The sequence below is a fragment of the Chenopodium quinoa genome, unplaced genomic scaffold, assembly GCF_001683475.1.
Source record: "Chenopodium quinoa cultivar QQ74 unplaced genomic scaffold, ASM168347v1, whole genome shotgun sequence".
Lineage (NCBI taxonomy): Eukaryota > Viridiplantae > Streptophyta > Magnoliopsida > Caryophyllales > Amaranthaceae > Chenopodium > Chenopodium quinoa.
In genome coordinates, this window is record NW_018743955.1 from 7,476,703 (window position 1) to 7,504,587 (window position 27,885).

General features: G+C 36.0%; 2 protein-coding genes across 3 annotated transcripts; both read left to right on the top strand.

Annotated features, from left to right (window-relative positions):
• The first annotated feature begins 7,819 nt into the window (after positions 1-7,819).
• LOC110689370 (trehalose-phosphate phosphatase A-like) lies at positions 7,820-12,828 on the top strand. 2 transcript variants are annotated; one of them, XM_021866149.1, is made up of 12 exons: positions 7,820-8,087; positions 9,996-10,068; positions 10,170-10,686; positions 10,785-10,925; positions 11,030-11,101; positions 11,186-11,314; positions 11,413-11,469; positions 11,596-11,697; positions 11,789-11,936; positions 12,055-12,125; positions 12,212-12,304; positions 12,460-12,828. In XM_021866149.1, the coding sequence occupies exons 3-12, from the start codon at positions 10,399-10,401 to the stop codon at positions 12,508-12,510; spliced, it is 1,152 nt and encodes a 383-aa protein (XP_021721841.1). In that variant the 5' UTR covers positions 7,820-8,087; positions 9,996-10,068; positions 10,170-10,398; the 3' UTR covers positions 12,511-12,828. The 2 variants fall into 2 exon arrangements, with proteins under 2 accessions (XP_021721841.1, XP_021721842.1); XM_021866150.1 differs by lacking the exon at positions 7,820-8,087 and adding an exon at positions 8,153-9,691.
• An 8,394-nt stretch (positions 12,829-21,222) lies between these two features.
• On the top strand, positions 21,223-21,903 carry LOC110689521. Its single transcript, XM_021866302.1, has 3 exons — positions 21,223-21,507; positions 21,606-21,621; positions 21,680-21,903. The coding sequence occupies exons 1-3, from the start codon at positions 21,223-21,225 to the stop codon at positions 21,901-21,903; spliced, it is 525 nt and encodes a 174-aa protein (XP_021721994.1).
• The last annotated feature ends 5,982 nt before the right edge of the window (positions 21,904-27,885 follow it).

Genomic DNA, 27,885 nt, shown 5'->3' on the forward strand with positions numbered 1-27,885 from the left:
TTAATCTTGTTAGTATCATGCCTAGGATCTTGCTATGCTTTAACATGATTATGATTATCATTGATTATTATATTATGATTAATATTATTATTATTAATGATGTTGATTATTTATTATGTTGCTTGATATGTATTATATTTTATGTTGTTATTGCTTGATCACCTTTATTGAATGTTTAAAGGGAATTGGTACCTGCAATCGCGCTTGATAAGATAATTAATAATCTTGTTAGGTTAATTGTGATTATAAATTCAAGTGATCGTCAATAATAGTTTATTTGTGCATTAAATTCAACCAACATAGATTAAACAGGTTTAGGGTTAATCCTATTGATTGTATGTTAGTCAGAAAGCGCACATGAATACGAGCAGAATAAAGTAAAGGCCTATTATTAGGGCAGGTTCAATTTCTTTTAGGTTGGATTTGTACCATCATCCCCGAACCCTTATTTGGTTCATGACCTTATGGAGTTGACGATCTCTTGGATCGTTAAGGGGTGTAACCTTCACCTCGTGAACGGTTTACAAGTTCCTTAAAAACTTGTTGGCGACTCTTTTGCTCTATCTTCTTCCCTTTTGGACGCCACCGTACTTTAGTGTATGATCACAGTGGGGTTCAAGCTAGTGGGATTTTAAAGGCTTGAAACTATTCCCTACAGCTGTGCATTTTGCTGTCGGCTGGGACCTACTTGAGTACGATACTGGGACAATCGCCCCTTCCTTATGAGATCTTCAATGTTCTCCTTTAATTGGACACATTCTTTGGTGTAATGACCAACATCTCTATGAAACATGCAATATTTCTTCACGTCCCGGCCCTTCGTTATCATCGGTGTCGGTCGACTCCAATCTTCTCTATTCTGGTTTATTGAATAAATTGCAGCTCTCGGGGTGTTTAACTGTGTATAACTTCTATAACGGCCCAATCCCCTTGTCGATCTTCCAGATCTCTGCTGACCTTGCGGCAGTACCCTGCTTATCCCACCCATCTGGGCGTTTGGGCTATTATCACTTTGCCTTCTGGAGGGTTCTGCTGACGATATCTGACGGCTCGTTTTCAGCAGTTCCTCACTCTTTATGTATTCGTGAGCCTTGGAAAATGCTACCCCTAAGTTTGGGAAAGACTTCCGCGACATATATTTTTTGAAGTCGTTGTCACCCAGTCCATTCATCAACGCCATCACGGCAATTTCTTACTGCAATTTTGGTATGGTGTTAGCCTCGTTATTGAAGCGCCTAATGAAATCTCTGAGCGATTCCTCTTTTCGTTGCTGAATAGCCATGAGCTCGCCAGATGTCCTTTTTCTTGCACTGCTACTTATGTACTGACCTGTGAACAACTCCACCAGGGTCTCAAAGTAGTCGATTGATCCCGGCTCTAAATTGGAGAACCAATCCGAAGCTGCCCCGGTAAGAGTCGTAGGGAAAACTTTACACCACACAGCATCGGTGTCGGTATATAGCAACATGTGACTTTCGAAAGCGGCCACATACCGCTTAGGGCCCCCCTTACCGTCATACGCACAGGATGGCATTTTTATTTTCTCCATTTGTTGGTCAAGTACCTCCTGTGTGAACGGAGATATCCTGGGCCTGATGATCGCCCTGGCTGCCCGCCTTTCCAAGCCACTGAAAACATCATGCCGATAAAAACCTGAATCCCCCACCTGGGCGCCTTGCGCGATTTGGCGCTCAGCCGGTATAGTCTCTCGGCCCTGGCTCCTTGACGGTTGTTGTTGTCCCGCCTGATTGAACTGACTCTCCAGGTTCACTATTAGCGGCTTTGTTGGTACATCAGCCAGTACCTCCCCTGCCGCTAACTCGGCTTCCTTTCTTTTCTTAGACATGGCCCGCATGACCCTAGCCGTTATCTCTAGTTCCTCCGGGGTAAACCCCTCTAAGGGATCTGGGGTCACTGCTCTATTGCGGTCAGGCGTTAAGGGCATGTTCGTTGCGTTGCCGTGAAGGAGATGAGTTTCATCCTCGACCACGATTTCTGGTAGGCTGTTTATAGTTTTATTCGCGTTAGCATTTAAGATACTGGTGTCATACTGCCGGTAATCAACCTCCGGTACCGGTGCTACAGTTTCCTTACTTCCTTCCATAACTGTGAGAGGTTCTATTGGACGATAGAAGTCATTACTACCCCCTCCTTCTAGCGCCAATTGTTCCTGCTGATTTCTGCTTCCGTTGATGTCCGAGGGCTGGTAATGGTTTACCGTCCAATTGCTCACCTACACAGCCAATACAGATTAGCTAACCCGGGGGTTATCCGAGAATAACCTCTCCGATGCTAAAGTCAGTACCTTTGTGAGAAGAAAGTGAAAGAAGAGGGAGAAAGTGTTTTTGAGAGAGAGAGAGATTCTACCCTTGAAGTGAGGATTTGCTTGGGTATTTATAGAAACACAACCAAGCAAGTGCCACCTATACAGATAGGTGGCACACCGACCTTGTAAATAGCAGGTGCCTACGCGGCACCAAACAGCTCTTCACGTGTCAGAGGGACATGCCACGTTCCGAGAAGCAGCTCTCCACGTGGCAGAGACTGATGCCGGTAAGGACATGAATTATTCAATGATTAACGAGGGCTTTAAACTGCACGACACTCTTTTACCGGCATATTGTAAATTCTACCGGTATATCCCGTACAACTTGCTTGCTGTATTTTTATACATGTTGAAATAAATAAGTAAATAACATATTATCTTAGTAAAATAACACAAGGTTTAAGCAAAATAACATAAAGTTTAGATAGAGTAACTCAATCATAATTACTAAGGAGTATCATGATTTAGGAGTATATAATACTAACTCCAAAATTAGATGGTTCAAAATTAATCTGTATCGAAATTTCGTTATCGGACAATTTTTTTTGTTATCGGACTTAAACTTTGATATTAGGTTTGAGCCTCGAGTGTCTAAACAACACATATTACTCTGTACTTATACCTGGAAAACGAGTCGTTTGGGTCAGGTACTGGTCGGATTAGGTAAATTTCAGGTAAATCAATATTCGGGTCGGGTTTAGGTCATTTCGGGTTTTAAGTCAGTTTCGGGTCAACGGTAATTCGGGTCAGGTTGGGTATTGGATCAACACTTCGGGTCGATTGAGTTTGGTTTGGTTCGGTTCGGTTTATTTTGAGTCGGATCAGTCTTCAGGTCCAATTATCAGGTCAATCATCGTTTATGTCGATGTAGAAATTTGACAATAATATATTATAATAATTACCCATAAATATGTTTAACAATTGAATATTAATAATATATTTATTAGACAATTCCAACAATATTATATACACAAAATTGAATTGTATCATATATATATAATTACTATCATTGATTACTTGGTAAAAAAATTCAAATTAGATAAAGTGAATAGTGACAAAAATTCAATGTAAGAAACTATGAGTAATAGTAATAATAACAATGATAAGTGTTACTAATCAAATGACAAATAGAATTCTTTATGAATTACGAGTACTACTTACATTTAAACAATACTATACGTCTATACACACAACACTATGCTATTTAATTTAGGTTATTTTTCATAAGTATTTATTTGGGTAAGCCCTAAATCAATTAGGTCATTTTGAGTATTTATTAATTTTGGGTTGGGTCATTTCAAGTATAGTTCGGGTCACTTATGGTTTCGGGGCGTTTGGTTCAAAATCAAGTCGGGTCACTTCGGATTTCGGATTAATTTCGGATCGAGTCACTCGGGTCGAGTTAATTTGGATTGGGTTAATTCTGACATCAAATCAAGTTTGGGTCAACTCCACTTCAGATTGGATATGAGACTATGGGTCGACTTTGCGTTCAGGTCACATATCGGGTTATTCGGGTTGGGTTAGGAGACTTAGGACTGCCAGGTCTCCTATACTAATTATGAATTTATGATCCTTCACTTTTTTAAAAAAAAAAATAAAGTGAAAAAAAATTAAAGAAATAGTTGTAAAATTGACCTATTAAAGAAAACTTTTAAAGAGTATACTACGTAAAAGGAGTAATAAAAAGGCTAATATACATTGTCTTGTCAACCTCCAGTTTTGACCATGTAAAAACAAACGGTCGTGTAGCCAGCTCAGACTCTGGGTCCCACCTTTTCCCGGAAAAACCTTTTTATCTTTTATGGGTCCCACATTTTCCCACGTTTGATTAAGGGGTGTGATTCGGACACGTGGCTAAATCGAAGACGTCGAATAGATTCTACTCAACTGTCACCGACGTTGATCACCATTCAACAGCTGTCAAAGAAAGGGACGTGTATGGCCCCACCATTCCAACGTGGACACGTCAGTTTGACATGGTCACACGTGTCATTACGCGCCTCAGCCACGGTGACACGTGTCTGTCGTTTTCTCCGTTTTTGGTGGGACCATAGTCCGTTTCAACGGTTTCTCTTTCCGTTTTGTTGCTAGTTAGTGTATTTTCTTTATTTTTAGAGGTGGTTAATGGTTACTACGTGTTCCGTACGAAACATTAATACAATATACAAGTGGTGAAATACTATTTTATTTATTTATTTATTTATTTTTTGGACGGGGTGAAATACTATTGTTATGTACTACTCCATAGTAAGGCCCTGTTTGATTCACCTTAAAAAAATAATATTAAGTAAAAATAATTTTAGTTCAGTAAAAATAATTTCATTTCAGTAAAAATAATTTCAGTCCAGTAAAAATAAGTTCAGTTCAGTAAAATTCAGTTTTCTTAAAGAAGAATTATAATAGAAAATCAGTAAAAATAATTTCAGTTCAGTAAAATTAATTTAAGTTCAGTAAAAATAATTTCAGTTCAGTTCAGTAAAAATAAGTCCAGTTCAGTAAAAATAATTTCAGTTCAGCAAAATTAAGGTGAATCAAACAGGACCTAAGTTTAAAATTAATTAATAATTTAATACTACTCACTTCCATTTCTTTCAAAAATAAATAAAAATTCTACTCCTTCCATTTCCTTATTTAGTGACCTTTATTTTATTTTTGGGTAGTCAAAATTTATAGTTTGTTTCTATTTTAAATTTTAAATAGGGTTCTTTTTGACAAAATTAGAAAGATTCTTATATACACTTGAGTGCACCGTACACCCTTGAGTATGATATTCCCATTTATATGTTTGTTTTTTATTTAATTATCAAATAAAGAGCAAAAACTAATCTTGGGTTAGCTGGTGTACGGTGAAGCCGATTGTATATAACAAATTCCTTTATTTTTGTGAGTTGTCATCATTTTTCTTATATTTTTTTTATGTATTTTTATATTATTTTCCAACACTTTATCTCTTCTTCTTTTCAATAATTACCAACTACATCTTTGGAATCAACAACTCTCTTAATTCATATGAAAAAAATCCAAATAGATCACTAAGGGTCTGTTCTCATTGACTGAACTCAGCTGAACTGAACTGACTATTTTATAAGAGAAGGAATTAGGAGCTGAACTGAATATTTTATAAGAGAAGGAAATTAGGAGCTAAACTGAACTGAATTTCAACGTAAGAGAACATGCCCTAACTAAGGGGTAGAGAGAGCACGTATAATCAATAACAGAATTATATGTAAGTAGTTAGTCTAAAAACATTGTTACTCTGTAGATCAATACATAATAGCACTTGTCAATTAATTACAAATTGATTTAAAAATAATTTTCTAGTGGCCGGTTCACTTCAGCTTATTTTCAATTCAATTCAATTTCTAATTTTTTTCCTCTCATAAAATATTTAATTTAGCTCAGTTCAGTAAATTGAACCTAAAAGTTAACAAATTATATTATAAAAATTTAGGCTTGTTTCGTATAATTTTATGTGAACTTATTTTATCTCAATTATAGTCCTTGTTTAGACTTTATACTCTGTAACCAAATTCCTTAAGTTTTAAGTTTGGAGTCGAGGGAGTTAAGAAAAGAAAATAGAAATTGTGACATGCGAATACTTTTTTTTGCATGAATAATGTCATGCAAATTGCCTCATATTATGCTTGTTTTGGTCGAATATTCCAAACTTGTATTAATACATTTGTAACATCTTGAAGGTCTTGTTTGATTTTTCATACGCAATGTTAGTTGTCAAGTGAAACGCGACTATAAATACTAATATGAATATGTAATATAGCTAGAGTTATTAAGCCAGTCAATTAGTCATATACTCTTGTCTAAAAGCATAACTTTATGGTAATGGAAAGCGAGACAATTAGGTAATATAAAAATAATTACTTTATATTAGAGAACTGAGGAACTATATGTGTATAAGTTCGATCTAAACTTCCAATTTTCGAGTAGCATGCATGTAAATATGTTTGTGACAATGAACATAAACCCTCAAATAACCCTTTACCTTCTCCTTTACTTTGAAGTGTCTTACCGTAAATAGTGGACAAAAAAAAAAAAAAAAGATCCAGTGGGGGTCTTCTAATTACCATTAAAATATACAATAAAAAATGAAGAGTGACCCTTGAAGCAAAAACAGAAAATATGACAAGAAATAAATGGTGACAAGGCGACACCAACATAAGATCCTACTGCGCTTCAGAAGTATTCCACGAAGAACAATATTTTTATGATATTTAATGTTAATTCCACCCCCTTATTGGAGCCAATTTACATTTATTTGCTGCATGTGTGTGTTATTCCCTAAAACAATGCCACCAAAAGTTCACAAGGTTGTCTCCAACTACACACTCTTCAACCATACGACAAAAGTTGGAGAAGATGAACACAATAACTTCAATTAGTACGAGTATGATCAAGCTTGGTGAGGTTCGATTCGTTCGACCCCTAGCTTCGTTGTGGGAATTTGCTAGTGGTGAACTGCTCGTCTGCTCTAACCTTCTATTTCACACGTTATAACTTAAGGTCTGTTTTGATTTATTGAATTGATGAACCGAGCTAAACTGAACTGAATAGAGCTGAAATGGATTTTATGAGAGAAGGAAATTAGGAGCTGAAATGAACTGAACTGAAATTAAGCTGAAGAGAACATGCCCTTAGAGTGTGTTTTTGCAACATGAATCTAATTAAGTAGGTCTGATTTCGCCTCATATTTACACTTGATTGATTACGTCCAATTAGTCCTGATATAACTAGTCTAAATAGGTTTTTTCTTAAGCTGAACAAAACACGCCCCTTGTTATGATTAGTAAAAGTATACGTTCAATCCTATTTTCACAATAATCGAACCATCTAAAATAGGAAAAAATACGTACTATAGTGATTAGCATTAAATTAGACCTATAAAAAAGAGTATACGTACTACATACAACATACTTGAATTTGTATTGTGCATCTCAACCAAAGCATAGCCAACTAGCCAAGCATGATGAAGTCAACATCAAGAATTCAAGATCATGACATGCAATCTAAGCTCACCTAATAACTTCCATAGCTCCTAACACACTACCATTAACATAATCGCGATAAAATAGATCTTTCTAACAAACAAACCATAGCCATCAACTAGTCCAAAATGATACACAACACTCCGTATAAAACTAAACCTATACACAAAAGAGTGCGCATGTACAATGTACTTATGATCAAGTAGCGTATAATTTATACAACCTCAAATAAATAAAAACGTGTATATAAAAATACACTTTATATCACATCACATTAGATAATAATACAAACAAACATACGTAAATAATCTCTGTATTTCAGTTGGTGACAATGGTAGGTGGTTACTAATATTAAGGAAATTTATTCATTCATTTATTTATTTATTTGTATATATTTTCCCACGAAAACTATATTATAAAAATTAATTAATTAGAAAATTAAATTAGAAAATTTCCAAGTAATTGACTTGGTGACCACGACTTCACAACCTTCCAAAAACTCTTATATAAACCCATTCCCAAATTAGGATTTTCCTTCTTTTTTTCTTCTCTCTTTCTCTCTCCTATTTTTCTCTCTCCTCTGTACGTCTCCTCTGTATTTTCTCTGCTCCTGCTTTCTTCTCGTTCTCTGTGTTTGTCTCTCTAGGGTTCTTTCTCTATTTCTTTTCCTGCAATTTTTCAAACCCCTTTGACTATTATTTTCTTCCATTTATTGTCTACATTGCTCTCATTTCTCTTCCTACCAAGAATTTTCCAAGGTTTGTCCTTTTATTTCTCTGTATTTTGATTTTCCTTGCATTGTTTTATCTGATGAAATTTCTAATGGGTTCTTTGATTTTTGATATGGGTATTTATAATTTCTCCAAATTTTTGATTTTTGTTCAAGAACTTTTGATGGGTATTTTGTTTTTTTGTTCTGGGTTGTTGTTGTTTCTCTGTTTTATTGCTTGATTGTGTGAAAAATGGGGTTTTTTTCAGCTTGAATTTCATATTATGGGTGTGAAATTATGTACATTTTTGGTGGTATTTTTTATTTTTTATTTTTTTTAACGTTTGTTGAGTTTTAATTTCATAGTTTTGCCAGAAGAGAATGAAATTTAGAAAGGCAAATAGAAAGAAAATGACAACAGATGCTCAAATGGGGTTCACCTATGTAAAGATTGGTTCTTTTTTTGTCGAAATATTGAGACTAAAAAACAAGGCAAAACGGCCGTATTAGAACAAGGCCCACTTAATGTCTATTTCTTGGTTTCATTTGATTCCAACTTTCTATGTTTGTTTTTGTTCTTGATTTTTTCCCCTTTTAATTTCTCTCATTTTAGACCACTTGTTTAGAATTGCTAAGGAAAAACCTATGATAGTGACATGGATGAACGATTTCTTCATTCTAAAGACAATTGGTATCTAGTTGTTGTTATAATTTTGGTGCACGCGGGGTCACGAAATTATCCATGATGTAGATGAGATTCGATCTCAGGTTTTAGGGTACCTTAGGTGGGTTTGTGGGATTGATGTATGTTAAGGGTTTTTGTATTTATATAATTGGTTTTAGTTTGTAGGACCCCTTTCCCCTGCCCTTAAATGGTAGTTAAAATTGTTCCCAAAGGTCACTGATCTTTCACATGAACGAAAGAATGACCTACACTAATACACTATTATGACACCCTTTCCTTTTCTCCTCCTAAAATTCTTAAGGGGGTGTATATGTGATTATGTGGTGTGAATGAATCTTCCCAAATTTTGCATCTTTGATGTACAGTCATGATTCAATTTGGTAGGTCATATTAATGTATACCTAATGTGGGTGTGTTGATAATTGAAGTCTGCCCCGTTTAACGTCGATTTTTTTGGGCCATGTTTGTTTGGAAGCATTAGGCTTGTGTAGTTAGTTGTTAGTTGTTTCGTTGTTTGAGTTCGAGGAATGATAAATCAATCTCCGAGATTAGACAAACGCTCCTATTAACTGTGTTTAGCATAGTTTATTCCTGTTTACTGTTAATATTTGATTGAAATCAAGTTGGCATGGTTTGGTTATAAAAGTGATAGACAATCATTAGTATTATTGGGTGACAGATAGATTTAACAAATCCTTGTTAATTGATGAGTATTATTGATTAGTTATCATTAAGGGAAATGTGTGTATTTTTGGGGATATTCATCATGATTTTAACTGTATGTGGGAATGCTAGTTGGACCACGCTAAGGTTGAAGATCGTTATACTTTTAACTGTATGTTTGAATTGACTGCAGTCAAAGCAGCCATTAAATATAAACTATAAAGGTTTTTGGAATTCAGGGCATATTTTCCATTGCAAAGTCCTTAATGGTGTGGTCTTTGATTCTATTTCAATGACTATACTATGTAAGAATTTCGCTTTTCATTGTCTCTTTATTTCATTTAGCTTGTATTAAGTGGTATTTGCTGAGACGACTAGTCTTTTCCTTTGAATCCTGATTCTCGATGCCTCGTGTTCTCACATGTTCTTGTCTCATAGATTGCCTGATTCTGGCCTTTGATGCTGCTATATATATTCATTTGTTGTGATTATTTAAGTCGTCAATCATGATTGGATGCTTGAGTACAAAGCAGCACGGTGTTTTGTTCTTGAGCTAATTAGTACTCCGTAATATAGTTTTGCTTATTGTTCTGATCTTCTTTGGTGTAGATATTTTGAAAAGCTATATTACAAACAAGGTCACATTTCATTGAGCTTACAAGGATTTTTTTGAAATGAGGAGGTATGTGACCAAGGACTGACTGTTTACTATATTTCATTGAGCTTTGTTTGATTTGTCAATTTATTTTTCTTAATTTGCTAACTTGATTACAAAATAACCAGTTCCCAGGATTTCTATGCTTGATGGACTGCTTCCCCCCAAACATTGACAAGAAAACTTTGAAGAAGTGGTTTTTCATTGACAGAACAGTTGGATAAAGTGCTTGTTTGTTATCGTACAATTCGATCTTGATTCATAGCCATTTCTCTTCTTGAGATTTGAAGCCTAGCTCATTGAAGTATTGTTTATAGTTTCCCTAACACTGTGACTTCTGCTACGAAACTGGATCCTATGGACCTCAAAACTCCTGTTCTTGCTGACCCTGCACCTATCAAAAAATCTCGATTAAGTTTGCATTCTAGTCTTATGCCTTACTCACCTCATCCGCAACGAGCTCTCTTTGCTAATGGAATGCTCTTGTCAATCCCAAGGAAGAAAACCGGTGTTTTAGATGATGTCCGAGCTGCAGCTTGGCTGGATGCTATGAAATCCTCATCTCCTCCACCTAAGAAATTTCCTTATGATGCTAACCCTGAACAAGATTCATCAGATGATGATGTTGCTTATCGTGCATGGACAGTAAGTAGATCTCTCTCTTGTTTGATCTCTTGGGTTTCGGTATAAAACAAGTCCAAGATTACTTTATATTACATATTGATTTTTCTTTCATTTCGCAGCTTAATTATCCATCAGCAATCACAACATTTGAGCAAATCACACATTTTGCCAAGGGCAAGAGGCTTGCACTGTTTTTGGACTACGATGGAACCCTTTCACCCATTGTAGATAATCCTGCTATGGCTTTCATGTCTGATGATGTAAGTATTAATTGCTTTAACTATCCGTATTTTAACAATTTAGATTTTTGTCTTTTATTTTCTTTTGTTAGCCCTTCAATTGACTGTCTATGATATTTCCATAGATGCGTTCTGCTGTAAAAGATGTTGCTAAACTATTTCCAACAGCAATTATCAGTGGAAGAAGTCGTGATAAGGTATAATTTTTCACTTGTCCATGTATCTTGCTCAATTAACTTGACTGTGAAAATGTTATTAACCTTCTGTTGTTGTTCATGCAGGTTTATGACTTTGTTGGATTGACTGAACTATTTTATGCCGGTAGTCATGGGATGGACATTATGAGCCCTGTGAAAGGCTCTGCTGCCTTTAATGGGCACCCTAATTGTGTCAAATTAACTGGCAAGCAGGTATTGTATACAACCTTGTCAGATTACTCGGGGAAGAAAGATCATTGGGTGAAAATATAGCTGACTACTCGTTTTTACTTCGTTTCTTGTTTCTTTAGGGAAAGGAAGCTGTCCTTTTTCAGCCTGCTAGTGAATTTTTGCCTATGATTGAGGAGGTAATGCTACCTTTATTCTTAGTTAATATGTAATATTGCTATCTTTAAATCATGTTAAAGTTAAAAGTCATAATTTAACATTTTTAATAATCATGGTTTTTTCTATATGTTCTTTTTCCTGAGCAGGTTTATACATCCCTTATTGAGACTACTAAAGAAATTAAGGGTGCAATGGTTGAGGATAACAAGTTTTGTGTTTCTGTTCACTATCGCAATGTAGAAGAAAAGGTAAAACAGTTTTTTTTAGTGAAATGCACTTGCGTTCCTTGGCTTATTGTTTGTTTACTAGTGCTGATTGTGTTACACTTAAACGTTACAGAATTGGAAGACTATTGCTCTTCGTGTCCAAGCTATACTAAAAGATTACCCACGTCTTAAACTGAACCATGGGCGGAAGGTTTTAGAGATCCGTCCTGTGATTGATTGGAACAAGGGAAAGGCTGTTGAATTTTTGCTAGAGTCCCTCGGTGAGGATCTTTTGCTCGGAATTATTTTCTGATTTTATTATACAAAGAAAATAGGATCCTATACTTGTATAGGACATTCTCTGCAGTTTTATAACCTGATGTTGGAAACATGTTGCAGGGCTAAGTGACTCTGATGATGTGCTTCCAATATATGTCGGTGATGACAGGACTGATGAGGATGCTTTTAAGGTAAATATGTGCTTTAAATAAATGATGTATAAGCTGTTTTATTAAGTGAAAATCCTACTGAATCCATAAAACATTTTCGAGTGCAGTTCCTAAGAGAAGAAAATAGAGGATATGGTATTTTGGTGTCTTCTGTTCCCAAAGAAAGTAATGCATTCTACTCCCTGAAGAACCCATCAGAGGTATTGTACTTAATTCTATACGAACTCCTTTAAATTGAAGCTATGATAAATTACTCGTAGGGATCGGACTTTAGTCTTAACACCTGATATCAGACTGATGTAATCTCAGGGATGGTTTCAGAACAGTAATCTTATACTCTTGATATTTTGTGCAGGTTATGGAATTTCTCAAGGCACTTGTGATTTGGAAGTCGAGTTCACTCTAGATTAACCACAAACTAGAAAAAGTATATTCTAAGTTCTAACATTACATAAATGTGATCAGCCAAAAAAAGAAAAAAAAAACAAAATTTTTTACCATTACATAAATATATACAGTATGGGAAGGATCAAAGAAGAACTGCAACCAGTTTTGGTGCAAGGTTTGGCGCGTGCAGCGGAAGAAGCTTCATCATCTTTTCAGTAACAATTTTGTTTGTAAAAAACGTCTGCGATTTTGTAAATCCCTCTTCCTTTGTATATTGCTAGCCCTTGTATTAGAAGCAGTTGATTAAGGTGCTTAATTTTCCATTTAGAGTTTAGTACCTTTGCTTCCATGTGTAGGATACTTCTTTAATATGCCTAAAATAGTAAAATCCCATATATAGGCTATTATTAGGAGGTTAATTAGGTTGCAAATTCTTTTATTTGTGAAATGTGTATTGTTCACTCTCGGAAACAAAATATATATATATATATATATATATATATATATATATATATATATATATATATATATATATCTAGGAGATTTGAGAGAAAGGAGAGTAATTTTTTTGGAAGGGGAAAGAAAAATATTTGTTGTGTCGTCTCTTGGTTTTTTCAGGAGACTCATTTTGTTGGCAAGTTTTATTTTACGGATCTAAATGTTCATTGTGTGTATGGAACAATACACACAAGGGTAATTGTGTGTGTGTGTATGGAACAATCGTTTTGTGTAATTCTACGTGATTGTTAATAAAAATATACTGGTATTACTTATTGTTGTAATTGTTGAAATTGTCTCTTGAAATTGCTGAAAAGAGAGCATGCACGTCAGCATGTGGATGTATGTATGTGTTTGGCCTCGCATGTTTTTTTTTTTTTGATCCAAATGAGGAAAAATTCCAATAAAAAGAAAAAATAAAGTTAACAGGGGAAGCAAGCAACAAAATCAAAGAAAATAAAAAACAACTACAGCTACTGGAAATTAGGGAGGTACAAATCGAGGCAAGGAAACACCCCTTGCATCCTCCTCCAAAATCCTTCCTAAATCTATGGGAACAAAGGTAACAATATTAAAATTTGTGTCTTGAGAGACTCCGCGGTTGGCCTCGATTGTTACTAGTTCTTGTTGTTTATCTTTAAGATTTCAATACATTTATAACTCAATCATCATATCTATGTTTATTTTTAAAAATTCGTCCATACTCATTTGAGCTTGAAATGACTAAATAGAAATAATATTTGGAATCCAGTAGCTTTACTTTCTCTTTGTACTTTCCATGCTAGAATAATAAAATGCCCTCATCACTTAAATTGATCATTATTCGTACTTTACATAAGTATGATCTTATTCTTTGGTAAGCTAATGCGTTGAATGATTAGTCAAAAACAATCATTAAGGCCCAGCTCATGCGGAAAAGTCCTTAAGGCCCAGCCAAAATCAGTCATGCACCATTTTTTTTTTTCAATTTTTTTTGGGGGGCTTTCAGGTAATTACCATTAAAACTATGAAATATGAAATTAATTTCTAAAATTGCCTTTTTTTTTTAAAAAAAAAAAAAACAAAATCTAAAATTGCAAATAAAAGAATTAAAAAAAAAAAAATTGCAAATCCCCGCCTTATAAAAAGTTAACCAAACTCTTATGAATATAGTGCATGAACATTTATATCTCTAAAAATATTCTTTTATATATTTGATCCCATTGATTTCAAAAGCCATCTTTTACTCTCTCTATTTCTTTTTGTTTTTCCGATTTGGAATTTGATCATTGTTTCATACAAAGTATTAAAGAGATTCTAAATTAATTTTAATATATATGGAGTACAAGAATTATATAATTGTATGATGTCTTGTTTAATTTATTTAATTAATCTGAATAAGTACTCAAAATTTGTTAGACATTTATATTTCTATAACTCAATATTTTTAGCATTCTTTCGCTAAATCAAAGTAACTCTACTGAAATTTCGATCATTGCACAACTATACAAGTAGCACAACATCCAACACATTTATCGTCTATATACAAATAGTTATAATAAAATATCATGTAAATAAGCATAAGGCATAAAAGGTCACCAGTATCAATTCTTCTTAAAGAGCTAGACATACCGAGTGCATCCCGTGCTTTAAAATCCCTAGTAAAAATGAAAATTGGACTTGTGTAATACTTTCATGTGACATAATTCTCATGAAAAGCTTGATTAGTAAATCGGTATATGAAATTAGAACACGTATGGCTTGAAGTTAACATTTCCCATGATTTTGAAAAGAAAGCATAGTTGGTCACTTGATCTTCATGATTTCATTTCACGGCCTTCTATCTTCAACATTATGCCTTTTTCACTCCATCCATAAATGATTTATAGTATTTGTCTTTCAATCATCTACGACCATTTAAAATGCGACAGTTAATTCACTACACGATGATAATGTATTAATTTTAATTAATTCAATTTTGAATAAACTCATGTCTTTGTGGTATAGGGTATTAATCGTATTATATTAGATAATTTTCTTGATTATAATGATTTACGAAGTATTTCTTCCAATTTCTTTTACTTGCAACACTTCCCTAAAAAGGAAATGTCACAATACTTGCAACACACTATAAAAGGAAAGTTACTTTAGGGAAAAACTATACTATTTTCCCTTATTTAAAGCACATAACCCACTAAATTACACTCCTAACAACCACTCATCCCATTTAAAGTGTATTATATCATGTGAACCCCGCATTTTTTAAATACCGTGAAAAAGTGTGTGTTGCATCTAAAAGAAAACGGAGGAAGAATAAATTATGAAATAAGAATATTATTAAACAAATTGAGTAGAATATAAGGATTGAGGTCTATTAATAAGTTTAGATAAGTTCAGATCAGGTTTAATAAGTTCTAATAAGGGTTATTCATACACAAATTATAATTAAAGTAAGTTTTAATAAGATCAGATAAGTTGAGATTAGTAAAAATCAAGTGAATAGAATACACCCTAAGTCAAGACACTTGTTGGCTCATCCCCTGTGTTCCAACATTGATTAGCTTTATAAATCATTTTCATTTTTATTTTGTTTTTCTTCCTATGGTAAAGTTTTCCAATTCAGTGTTTGTCGAAATGTGTCGCTCCTTTATACTTCGGGCATGTTCTCATCGACTGAAATGAGTTGTACAAAATTGAACTGAACTGAATTGAAATGAATATTTATGAAAGAAGAAAATTAGGAGCTGAACTTAACTAAGCTTATTAGAGCTGAATTGAAAATAATCTGATGAAAACAGAGCCTTCATCTTTTTCAATGTAATTGCTTCATTATTTCTTTGGTGGAAATGTCATAGTAATTGCATCATTTACATTTTACATATCTATTAGGTAGGTCTTTACGCATATTATTATGTATGACAATAAACAAACTATATTGTCCCTTATTTTTTCATTTCATGTCCTATTGACCTCATTCCTATGAATTCTATCTCTCTTCTTGTCCTTCAAAGAATAGTATTGTTGCATTGCCTTTTTAACACTCATTCTTCTTTCTTTTTTTAATGTTTTTATATAATAACGAAGAAAGTACTTGCTTTGACATTTTGACAACATAAAATATTGTCATGACAAAGTCTTTTTTTGGCTTGATAAATATGCCAATTGAACAAAGTAAATATAGCAAAATTAAATTTTAACAGGAAATAATAACATAAATTAACACTTAGACTTTTCCTAAATACTTCACACATGATAACATGTAGACCAATAGAAGTAGAAGTAGTTGTTAATAGTCAATTATGAGAGTCAAAATCAAACAAGAAATATGAAAAAAACAACATACATAATAATCATAAAATTAGGAAGAATTAAAATTTTAAAAAATCATTAAACCACCCACATGTGGAAGTAGTATTGGTATTTTATCTTCAAGATTTTAGGATTATTAGTGGACCACATGATATTGATGCATCCACATTATCTAGAAGAAATGAATACAACTTACAAGTATACAACATTACAACTCATTAGTATCAACTGAATCCAAAGAGCTTATCCGTTATACATTCCAAAAAAAAATTTATGACAATATAGAGTATATTTTTTTTTGTAATTATTCTAATGGGCATTAGATTTCATTAAAAGCAAAACTAAATTTGTCGCAATTACATTCGAAGTAGCATTCGGTAACTCATACTCTTATGTCCTGGTCTAGTCTGTTGGTTGTAAATGGGACATAATATGAGTCGCTACATTGGCTTTAACAATTAATCAACATTAATGACGAAAATAGGTAATTAAATATTTTAAGAGACATAATTGTCTCAATACTATTTATAATAGTGTGGTCATACTTTTAAAAAGAAATAAATACGTAAATAAACATTTTTAGGGACATAATCGTCTCACCATTATTCATAAGAGTTAATTCATACTTTATAAAAAGTAGGTATATAGAACGCGTTTTGATTGATAATCATAACAATAAAATATACCACAATTATGAAGCATCATTTGAGATTGATCAACAAACTCATTGATAAAATATTGTTGAATGTTGATGTAATTAATTCATTTTATGTAGTATAATCACTATTTCATTAAAGGCGGATTTGGTGAGTGATATATAATAGAAGTACATAATACATATCATTACTCCATATCTTTTGAATATCTATATAACCGAGTAGAAATAACAAAATGTCCCTCGCCTAGGGTTTTGTGGTTTTTTTCTTGTGCTTTCTCAAGCAATTTTAATCTCTTTCTCAAGCTTTTTGATTACTGCTCTCAATCCCGTATGCTATGGAATCGAAGCTACTGGATGATTTGGAGAAATTAAGCCTAACTGAAGAAGAAAATAAGGTCATCGGTGAAGACTATTCAGCCAGTGATGATGATGATGATACCAAAACCAAAATTTCATTGACATTGGTCGGGAAACTCTTAACGGGGAGACCTTTTAATGTCGAGGCTATGAAACAAACCCTTCCCAATGTATGGAAGGTTAGGGATTCTGTACCAATTAGAATGGTGGAAACAAATTTATTCGTCTTTCAATTTTTCAGTGAAGAAGACAAACAGAGGGTAATTGATGGTTGCCCTTGGTTCTTTGACAAGAAACTACTTCTCCTTACAGAAATATTTGGGGATGAACAACCTTCTGAAGTGCGTTTCTCAGAGACTCCTTTTTGGACTCGGATTAGGGATGTCCCTTTTAACAAGCGTCAACATGTCGAATATGGTCCTTGGCTAGGAGCTTCCCCGAAAAAACCACCCAAGCCTAATCCCCTGGAACGTGAAAACGAGAAATCTTGGCTGTCTCGTCTCAAGGGTCACAACACAGCAAAACTCCCTGGTTATTATGACTCTAATGTGATCCGTAAAAGACCCCCAGGGGTTGCTCGCAAGCTATTCTCATCTCCTACTCTGCTACCGAAAGAGACCTTAGTTGATGAACAGAGTAAGGGGCAGAATGTTGAGAACTCTATATCTGCTTCTGATAATATCCATCAACAGACTGATATGCCTCAAAATACTCATATTCCCCTAATCACTGATCAAAGGCTGACTGATTTTTCTCCACTAAAAGGGATTAATTCCCTTGGGGTTTCCCAGTCTGACAATCTGCTAGCTGCCAATAAAGAAAAAGGGGATAAAGGGGAACAATATCTTTTCTGAAGTTTTTGGAGAGGCTAATAGTACAAGGAAAAAATGGAAGAGGTACGACAGAGACGTGGATAGTTCGATGTCTGAACAAGCTGCTATGACAGGGAAGCGGAAACAGAAGGAAGATCAAGTTACTGAATTTGCGGAAGTGAGCAAGGCACTGGTTGGGAAGAGGTTGACATGGATCAATCCCACCATGTCCAATGAGTACTCTTTGCTGGAACTGCCGGGGGTTTGCTAGCCCTCTTGCAGTTCGAGCACTACGTAAGTGGTGCACTACTTTAGTTCCGGATATCCTGTTTTTGTCTGAAACTAAAATTAATAAAAAATATTGCTGAAAATAATAAAGTTAGTTTTGGTTTTTCGTATGCTTTCGGTGTTAGTAGTATTGGTAGAGCCGGTGGTTTGTGTATTTATTGGAAGGACAATGTTGATTTCACCTTAGTTTCTTACTCCCAAATCATATTTATGGCGATGTTAAACTGAATTCGAATATACACTGGCGTTTTGTTGGAATATATGGATGGCCTGAAATAGGAAATAAACACAAAACCTTTACTCTAATTCGTCAGTTATGTTCTGATTTTGATGGTCCGATCTTAATTGGGGGTGATTTCAAGGAGATTTTGAGATACGATGAGAAAGAAGGGGTTGATAATGAAAGACGTGCTCTTCCTGAATTTTGGGAAACTTTGCAGGACTGTGATCTTAGAGACCTGGGTTTCGAAGGTCAATGGTACACTTGGGAGAAGGGTTTGTCTATTCAAACCATAATCCGTGAGAGACTTGATAGGTTTGTGGCAAATGGCTCTTGGTTCAATCTTCACTTGTAACCCTCCGTGGAAAATCTGGTTCGTTTCAAGTCTGATCACTCACCAATTTTTCTTAAATTTGGTGAACATAGGAAGAGAAAAAATAAGAAAAAGAAGAAAGGGTTTCGCTTTGAGACTGCTTGGCTTTTCGATAACGAGTGAAAAGAGGTGTTCGGAGTTCTTGGTGTGATTATGATGGAAGTAGGGATGGCAACGGGTCGTATCTAGAGCAGGTCCGATGGACCCGGATCCAGATCCGTTTTTGTATATAGGATCCAGATCCGACCCGGATCCGTCGGGTCTAGAAAATGAAGACCCGAATCCGGATCCATCGGGTCCAACGGATCCGGGTCCAATATATTTTGCCTAATTTTTTGCAATAAATGTAATGTTCGGGTCAAAAAATTTATTTCAAACTTACGTTGTTGGTTATTAAGTTCAACCCCAAATTAAACAACTTATACACTCATATTTTGAATTAAAATTATAAACAACAAAAAAAAATATGATGTTACATATGAGCTAGTGAAAAAACAACGATGATGTGTATAATATGAGTATCCAAAATTCATCTCTTGAAAAGGTTAAGCTTTATAATTACTAACATTATCAACATTTTTAATAAAGAAAAAACAATTTTAGTTTTTTTTTTAATAGGAAAAATAAAAACAGGGTCCACGGATCTGGATACGGGTCTAGGGTCCAGACCCAGATCCAGATCCGTTTTTGTCAGCAGGACCCGGATCCGACCTGGATCCGTCGGGTCCAAAATTTTAAGACCCAGATCTGTGAAAAACGGATCTGGATCCACAGATCCGGGTCGGGTCCAGATCCATTGCCATCCCTAGATGGAAGAGTGACAGATAGAGTTAAAACTGTAGAAGGCAACCTCAAGATTTGGAGCAGCCGTAAGTTTGAGAAACTGGGGTAGAAAATTGAAGATACAGAGAAGGCTTTGAAGAAGGCACAATGCGATGATCTTTCCGAGGATTCAATTGCTAGATGTGCGAAACCGGAGAAAAAATTGGATGATTTGCTTGGTAAACAAGAGGCTTATTGGTTCTTGCGTTTGAGAGTATCGGAGCTAAAGGATGGTGATCATAACACCAAATACTTTCACCATAAAGCATCACAACGCAAACAACGCAATGAAATTTTGGGCCTTTTTGATGATAATGGTATCTGTCAGGAAGGTGAAGAAAAATTAGAAGGAATTGTCCAACATTTTTATCAGAATATTTTCACCTCCGGAATGCCATCCAATGAAGCATGTGATCTAGTTCTAGATGCGGTCCCTTCGAAGATCACTCCGGATATTAATGAAGCTCTTCTGCGCCCTTACTCCAAGGATGAAATTTTTGCCGCTCTGAGTCAATGCATCCCTGCAAAGCCCTTGGTCCGGACGGTATGCACGCAATTTTCTTCCAAAAATTTTGGCATATTGTTGGTGATGATGTCACTCGCCTTGTTAGTAATATTTTACAGGGTAATGACTCTTTTAGCTCTGTTAATAATACTAACATTGTTCTTATTCTAAAAGTCAAATCTCCTTCTTAGATGGCGGAATTCAGGCCAATTGCATTATGTAATGTTCTATACAAAATTGCTTCTAAAGCTATTGTTATGAGGTTAAAAGACATTCTTCCAGGAATCGTCTCTGAAAATCAAAGTGCCTTTGTCCCGGAAAGGCTAATCACAGATAATGCTTTAGTAGCTCTGGAACTTTTTCACACTAAAAAACAAGGTGTAAAGGCAAGAAAGGGTTGGTCTCGATGAAATTGGATATGAGCAAGGCGTATGATAGGGTAGAATGGTTCTTTTTGGAGAAGCTTCTACTGAAAATGGGTTTTGCTGATAGATGGGTGGCTATGATTATAGATTGTGTCCAATCTGTCACTTACTCTTTCATTGTGAATGGTGGTATTTGTGGCTCGGTCACCCCATCCCAGGGTCTCCAACAAGGGGATCCTCTCTCCCTCTATTTGTTTATTCTTGTTACTGATGCTTTTTCAGGTCTACTGCGGAAAGCCATGGAAGATGGAGCCCTCCATGGGGCTAGAACTAGCAGGAATGGACCGAAAATTTCCCATCTCTTTTTTGCGGATGATAGCTTACTCTTTGCAAGAGCCAAACGAAGAGAATGCTAAAAAAATGTTGAAATTCTTAACACATATGAAGCAGCTTCCAGACAGAAATTTAATTATGAAAAATCGGAGGTTTCTTTTAGCAAAGGGGTGAATTTTGCTACGCAAGAGGAGTTATTGGGAATCTTAGCTATGAAATGGGTTGACAAGCATGGGAAGTATTTGGGTATACCAACGATCATTGGTAGATATAAGAGGATGGTGTTCGAGGCACTCAAGGATGGAATCTGGAAGAAATTGAACGGATGGAAGGAGAAATTGTTATCTAGAGTAGGCAAAGAAGTCCTTCTCAAGTCAGTAATTCAAGCAATTCCGACTTATCTTATGGGAGTGTATAAATTTCCAGCAGGAATTATTAATGATATCCATAGCATGATGGCTCGATTTTTGTGGGGCAATAATGATGGGTCAAGGAGAGTACATTGGAAAAGTTGGAGTGATATATGAACTCCAAAGTGTCTTGGGGGCTTGGGTCTTCGTGATCTTCATGTTTTTAACGATGCATTTCTTGGTAGATAAGCATGGCGATTGGTTAGTCATCCTAACTCCCTCCTGAGTAAAGTTTTTCAAGCAAAGTACTATGCTAAAGGCTGCTTTCTGGATGCAAACCTGGGATGGTCAAGCAGCTTCTCTTGGAGAAGCATTTGGTCATCTAAATCTTTGATTAAGGAAGGGCTTTTGTGGAGAATTGGGGATGGGACTAATGTCAAGATTTGTCAAGACCCTTGGCTTGTCAATGGAGATAGTAGGTTCATGACTTCACCTCCATTTGATGAAGTGCAGCGTGTTAGTGATTTGATTGTGGGAGATTGATCGTATCATGGCCTTATTTAATGAGCAGGACTCTCGCAGCATTCTTTCGATCCCTTTGAGTTCAAGAAGCATCCCCGACATCACTGGTACGCTTCTTGTTAAGGCGTATTTGAAATTCCGTCACATGACAGAAGATGAAGACTGCCCTTGGTGTGTTGGCTGCCCTGAAACGGTCCACCACACGTTTTTTGAGTGCCACACAGTGAAGGAGCTATGGGAGGAATGTGACTGCAACGTTCTAGCTTCGTGGCCACAAGACATGAGCTTCATTGATTTCTTCGAATCGTGGAGTAAGCACAAGTCTCAATTGCAATGCAGGGGTGCTATTCTTCTTTGGTACATCTGGAACAGGAGGAATGACAAGGTTTTTAAGGGCCTGACACTTACCACCCTTCGATGATTGAGAAGGTAAAGCGTCTGGAAGATGACTGCTTGTCCTACGCAAAGAAAATCTATGGTCTTGCCACCAGAAAGCAAAGAAGCAGCCCCAAAACTTGGTCAGCCCCCCCCCCCCCCATCAGGTACTATAAAAATCAATTGCGATGCTTCGGTTAAAGATGATGGATGGGTTGGGTTAGGTGGCGAGGGACTGCCATGGAGATGTTATCTTTGTAGCATCTAGAAGGGTCTGCGCTTTCTGGCCTCCCTTGATCGCCGAGTGTAAGGCTGTAGCTATGGCTTTGAGACTAGCTAAACGTTATGGTATGACAAATGTTATGCTGGAATCTAATTGTCAAGTTCTCATTGGAAGGCTGTGCAAGGGAACAATTTTCTTTGCTGATATGGATGCTCTGCTCGAAGGCATTATTAAGTCTAGTTCTCATTTCGATTCTATTTCTTGGTGCCATATTAAGCGGGAGGGCAATACTGTAGCTCATTATTTAGCCCGTATTATGCCTTTTGGTGTTGAACAAGTATGGGAGAACCATAGTCCATGTGAGGTTGCTCCATACATTCTTATGGATGAATTAATAATATAGGGCACCATCCGATTTTTCTCAAAATATAACTGACACTACTAGAAATGGGTCAATTTCCGACCGAATCATGCCGACGGACATGATTTTCCGTCGCAAATCCTATCATCAACGACGGATTTAAGGTTGACGTTAATTTCGTTCGGAAAATATAGTTTCCGACGGAAAATTCCTCGCAAATTTTCCGACGGAATTAAATTCGGTCGGAAAACGTAGTTTCCGACCGAATTTAATTCCGTCGGAAAATTAATTAGACAAAAGTCAAGGGTTTGGTTTTTGGTGTCCATTTGCTACGAATTCGAAAGAAAGAGAGAGGAACGAAAGAAAGAAGAAAGAGGAGATCCGCCGCCGTCGAAGAGGAAACCCTTTGCCGTTCGCCGCAGCCGGAGATCCGTCTTTCGTTGGTCGGCCGCCGGTAAGTGTAGTTTTTGTTTTTTTTAAAAAAAAAATATAAACACGCCTCCACTACAATTAACCACCGTCTGCAACAGCCTCCACTGCGCCGGTCAGAGGTCCAGCGTCGCCCAACCACGCTGTTCTCCGCCGCTGGTAAGTGTTGTTTTGTGTTTTTTTTTTACTTTTATTTTTAAATTTTAGTCTGAAAATGCTTTGAACAGCCACCACCGCCGGTTCCTCCTCCAATATTGTCCTCGCTCCGACCAGAACCACCACCATCTTTACCACCCCCCGTTCTACAGCCGGTAATTGTACATTTGTTATATATATATTTTATTTTTTAAAAAATAATTGTACCTTTATTATAAAAATTGACATATTAATTTTTACTATTTGTAGGATTTGAACATTTACTTGCTTTGAATCTCAATAAATAGTGCAGATCTTGAGGTTAGTGACATGACATTTTTAAAAATTCTTAGTTTAGTTTATTTTGTGATAATTTTAAGTTACTTTAGTTTGGTTTATTTTATTATAATAATGGTTGATATGTTAGTTTAATTTGGCTTATCATAATAATGTAAGACATGACATGTGAAATTGCTTTGATTTAGTATAATAATGTATGACATGATATGTTAGTTTAGGTTGATATTTTATTATAATAATGTACGAGATTATATGTTAGTTTATATTGGTTTTGTTTAGTATAAAGATGTATGTTAGCTTAGTTTAATTTGTGATAATTTTATAATGTATATTAGTTTTGTTTTATGTAATGTAATGTTCACTAGTTTTGTTTAGTTAATGTGATGATTAATAATTTTTTGTATCAATTTAATTATGAATATAAATTGTTTACATATGATTATTTATATTAATTAAATGATGATTATGATATATTTGGTTTACTTATAATTATTAATTTAATTTAATTAATTGTGTTCTTTACTTTATAATGGTTGTGTTATTTGCTTGACATATTTTAAAATGAGCGTGTTATAATGATGGATGTGTTATAATGAATGTGTTATAACAATGGATGTGTTTTTGGCTTTATATACTTTTGAATGAATCATTTGCATAATCATTTGCCTAGATACCCGTTCAAGTCATACTCATTAGGAGTATGTCTTGAATAGTCCCCGGTTGGGACTGTCCTTAGACGTTTATTCTCACTTAGGTGGTGAATGTATGCCTTGTTATTGATTCTAGGGATTATCCTGCTTTGTCATTTCTCTACAATGTTCTCTGGGTACACATGACGGGTTATCTAATACCCTTGATCGTGTACTTGGAGAACTTAAGGGAAATGCTGCCGGATTTTCCATAGAATTGAAAACCTGGCATACATTCGCTAGTGAGATTAAATGTCCAAGGATGGGTTAGGTTGGAGTGATAAGGACCTTTGGACATCATCTATAATCTTATTTTCATATTCATAACATTTTTATGGATAATGAATATTCAATACGCATTGTGACTAATGTAATTATACATATTCGTGAGTTGTGTAGAAGTTGTAATCATAAAACGAACATAACGTAGCTGGATGTATGAAAGGAAGGTTGGACATTCTATTAATCCGGATTTTGTGAAAGGGGTAGATGAATTCCTTAAATACGTGGAAGATCATCCCGAGAGCAGCAACCCGAATGAAGTTAGGTGTCCATGTTTTAAATGTAAGAACAAGCGGCTATGGGATGCGGAAACGGTTAAAATTCATTTGTACCGCAAGGGTTTTGTGCCTAATTACTATGAGTGGATGTGTCATGGGGAAAGGTTTCTGGGAGTTCCTGAAGGGCCGTCAAATGAATACCGTGAAATGGTTTTCGATGCTTTTGGTCATAATGAAGATCAAGGGCATTCTGAAGAGGCAAAGGAGGAGCCTAATGCACAAGCTAAGCATTTCTTGGATTTGTTAAAAGCTTCCGAACAACCATTATACGAAGGGAGTTCGTTGTCTGTCTTAGAGATGGCTGCCCGAATTACTAGTCTTAAGTGCGAGTATAATTTGCCCCATAGGTGTGTTGATGGGTTTGCTTCTTTGGTCAATGAGGCTATTCCTAACAACAACCATATGGCCGATACATTCTATGAGGTGAAGAAGGTTGTAAAGGGGCTGGAGTTTCCTCATGAAAAGATTCATGCATGCCCGAAAGGATGTATGCTATTTTGGAAGGATGATGTTCAGCTATCTTCATGTCGGGTGTGTGGTAGCGACCGATACAAGAAGACTTCCAAAGGTAGCTTAGTGCCTTTGAATGTTTTAATTTACTTTCCGATCACACCGAGATTGCAAAGGCTCTATGCAACCAAGAATATTTCGGAGGAAATGACATGGCATTCGAAAAATCCTCGAGTTCAAGGCACAATGGCGCACCCTAGTGATAGTGAAGCTTGGAAACACCTCGACAATTGCTTCCCAGAATTTTCCAATGAGCCTCGTAATGTTCGACTTGTCTTGTGTACAGATGGTTTTGCTCCTCATGGTAAGTTTGGGGGACAATATTCTTGTTGGCCTGTCATATTGACCCCTTATAACTTGCCTCCCTCAATGTGTATGAAAAGACAATTCATCTTTCTTTCATTGCTTGTTCCTGGTCCTAGGAACCCTAAGGGCAATTTGGATGTGTATATGCAACCTCTGGTAGAAGAGTTGAAGCATTTATGGGAAGTTGGCAAATACTTATGACATTTCAAGGAAACAAAATTTTAATCTTCGAGCAGCCATCCTGTGGACCATTAGTGACTTCCCAGCTTACGGTATGTTGTCTGGTTGGACCACAGCGGGTAAGAAGGCTTGTCCTTATTGTATGGATAAAAGCAAAGCATTTTGGCTTGAACATGGTGGCAAAGTTTCTTGGTTTGATTGCCATCGCCAATTCCTTCCAACAGAACACCCTTTTCGAAAAAGCAAAACTGCATTTTGTAAAAACAAAATCGAAAAAGGTTCACCGCCACACATCATGTCAGGTGAGGAATTGTGGGAATGTGTGAGACACCTTCCAAAGGCAACTGATGGACCGGAGGCATTGAAACACCTAAAAAAAGCAAAAAAGGGGTGGTTCAAGCAAAGCTTGTTGTGGGAACTTCCTTATTGGAAGCATTTGCTCATCCGTCACAACTTGGATGTCATGCACATTGAAAAGAACTTCTTTTATCAGCTAATCCACACCATAATGGATGTGAAAAAGAATACATGTGACACGCCATCGGCTCGAAATGACATTGCCAAATATTGTAAACGGCCACAACTTCATATGGATGAAGATGATAGAGGAAAAGAGTTTATGCCAAAAGCCCCATTCGCTCTTGACGAGGCTCAAAGAAAAGTGTTGTGTGAATGGGTTAAACAGTTGCGGTTTCCAGATGGATATGCCTCCAATTTGAGCAGATGCGTAGATTTACAAGCCTGTAAGCTTCATGGAATGAAAAGCCACGACTGTCACGTGTTCATGGAGAGGTTTTTGCCCACTGCTTTGAGGGAATTGTTCCCTACCCATATTTGGAATGCGGTTACAGAGATCAGTCAATTCTTCCGTGATTTGTGTTGTTACACAATCACAGTTAGTGACATGGAGCGATTAGAGAAAAACATAGCTGAAATCCTTTGCAAGCTTGAGAAGGTTTTCCCTCCTGCATTCTTCAACTCTATGGAGCATTTACCTATTCACTTGCCATATGAGGGCAAGTTATGTGGTCCTGTTCAATATAGATGGATGTATCCCTTCGAAAGGTAAATCAAAGTCCCATTAATTTCTTTCATACAAACCCTTCATAGTCATGACCTATTTACGCAATTAATTATACTATTTTAAATGCAGGTTCCTTAATCACTTGAAATGTAAAATTGGGAACAAGGCACGAGTTGAAGGTTCAATATGCAATGCTTATCTCACCGAAGAGATAGCAAACTTTTGCTCAAATTACTTCCAAGCGTCAGTTGACACAAAAACTCGGGATCTTGGTCGAAATGTGAATGTAGACGTGGAATCCACATTGGAGAACGCTGACTTACCGGAGTTGTTCTCGGAGGATAGCGGTCGTGTCTCATCTGAGGGTAAAACTCGGTACTTAGATGAAAAGGAACTCAAGTGTGCTCATTTATTCGTTTTACGAAACTGCGGCATTCTTGGTGAATACGAAAGGTATACGTGGTCAGGATTGAAATTTTTTCATAGTTTTGAAGAATTAAATAGGTTGAAGTACTAAATTTATCTCGTGTCATTGACCTAATAGGAAGTTTGAGGACTACGTTCTTAGTACCCGGCCTTTTTTGCGTAGAGAGGAAGTCATGGAGAAATGTGACGTCGAATTCTCTGATTGGTTTCACCATAAGGTGATAGAATTGTTCTATCTGTTTTTTCAATATGACTTTTAGATATTGCAATTCTCTGTAATTAATTATTCTATTCTGACGTAAATAGGTGGTTGAAGAGAAACCAAATTCGGATGTCCTCCAAGCTTTGTGCATGCGTCCTTTCAAGCGTGTTCGAACTTGGAAGCGGATTTTTGTTGGTGGATTGAATTTCCATACACATTCCTATGGTAAACACAAGTCTACGATGAATTACGGTGTTTGTGTGTCTAGTGAGGACGGTGGAGA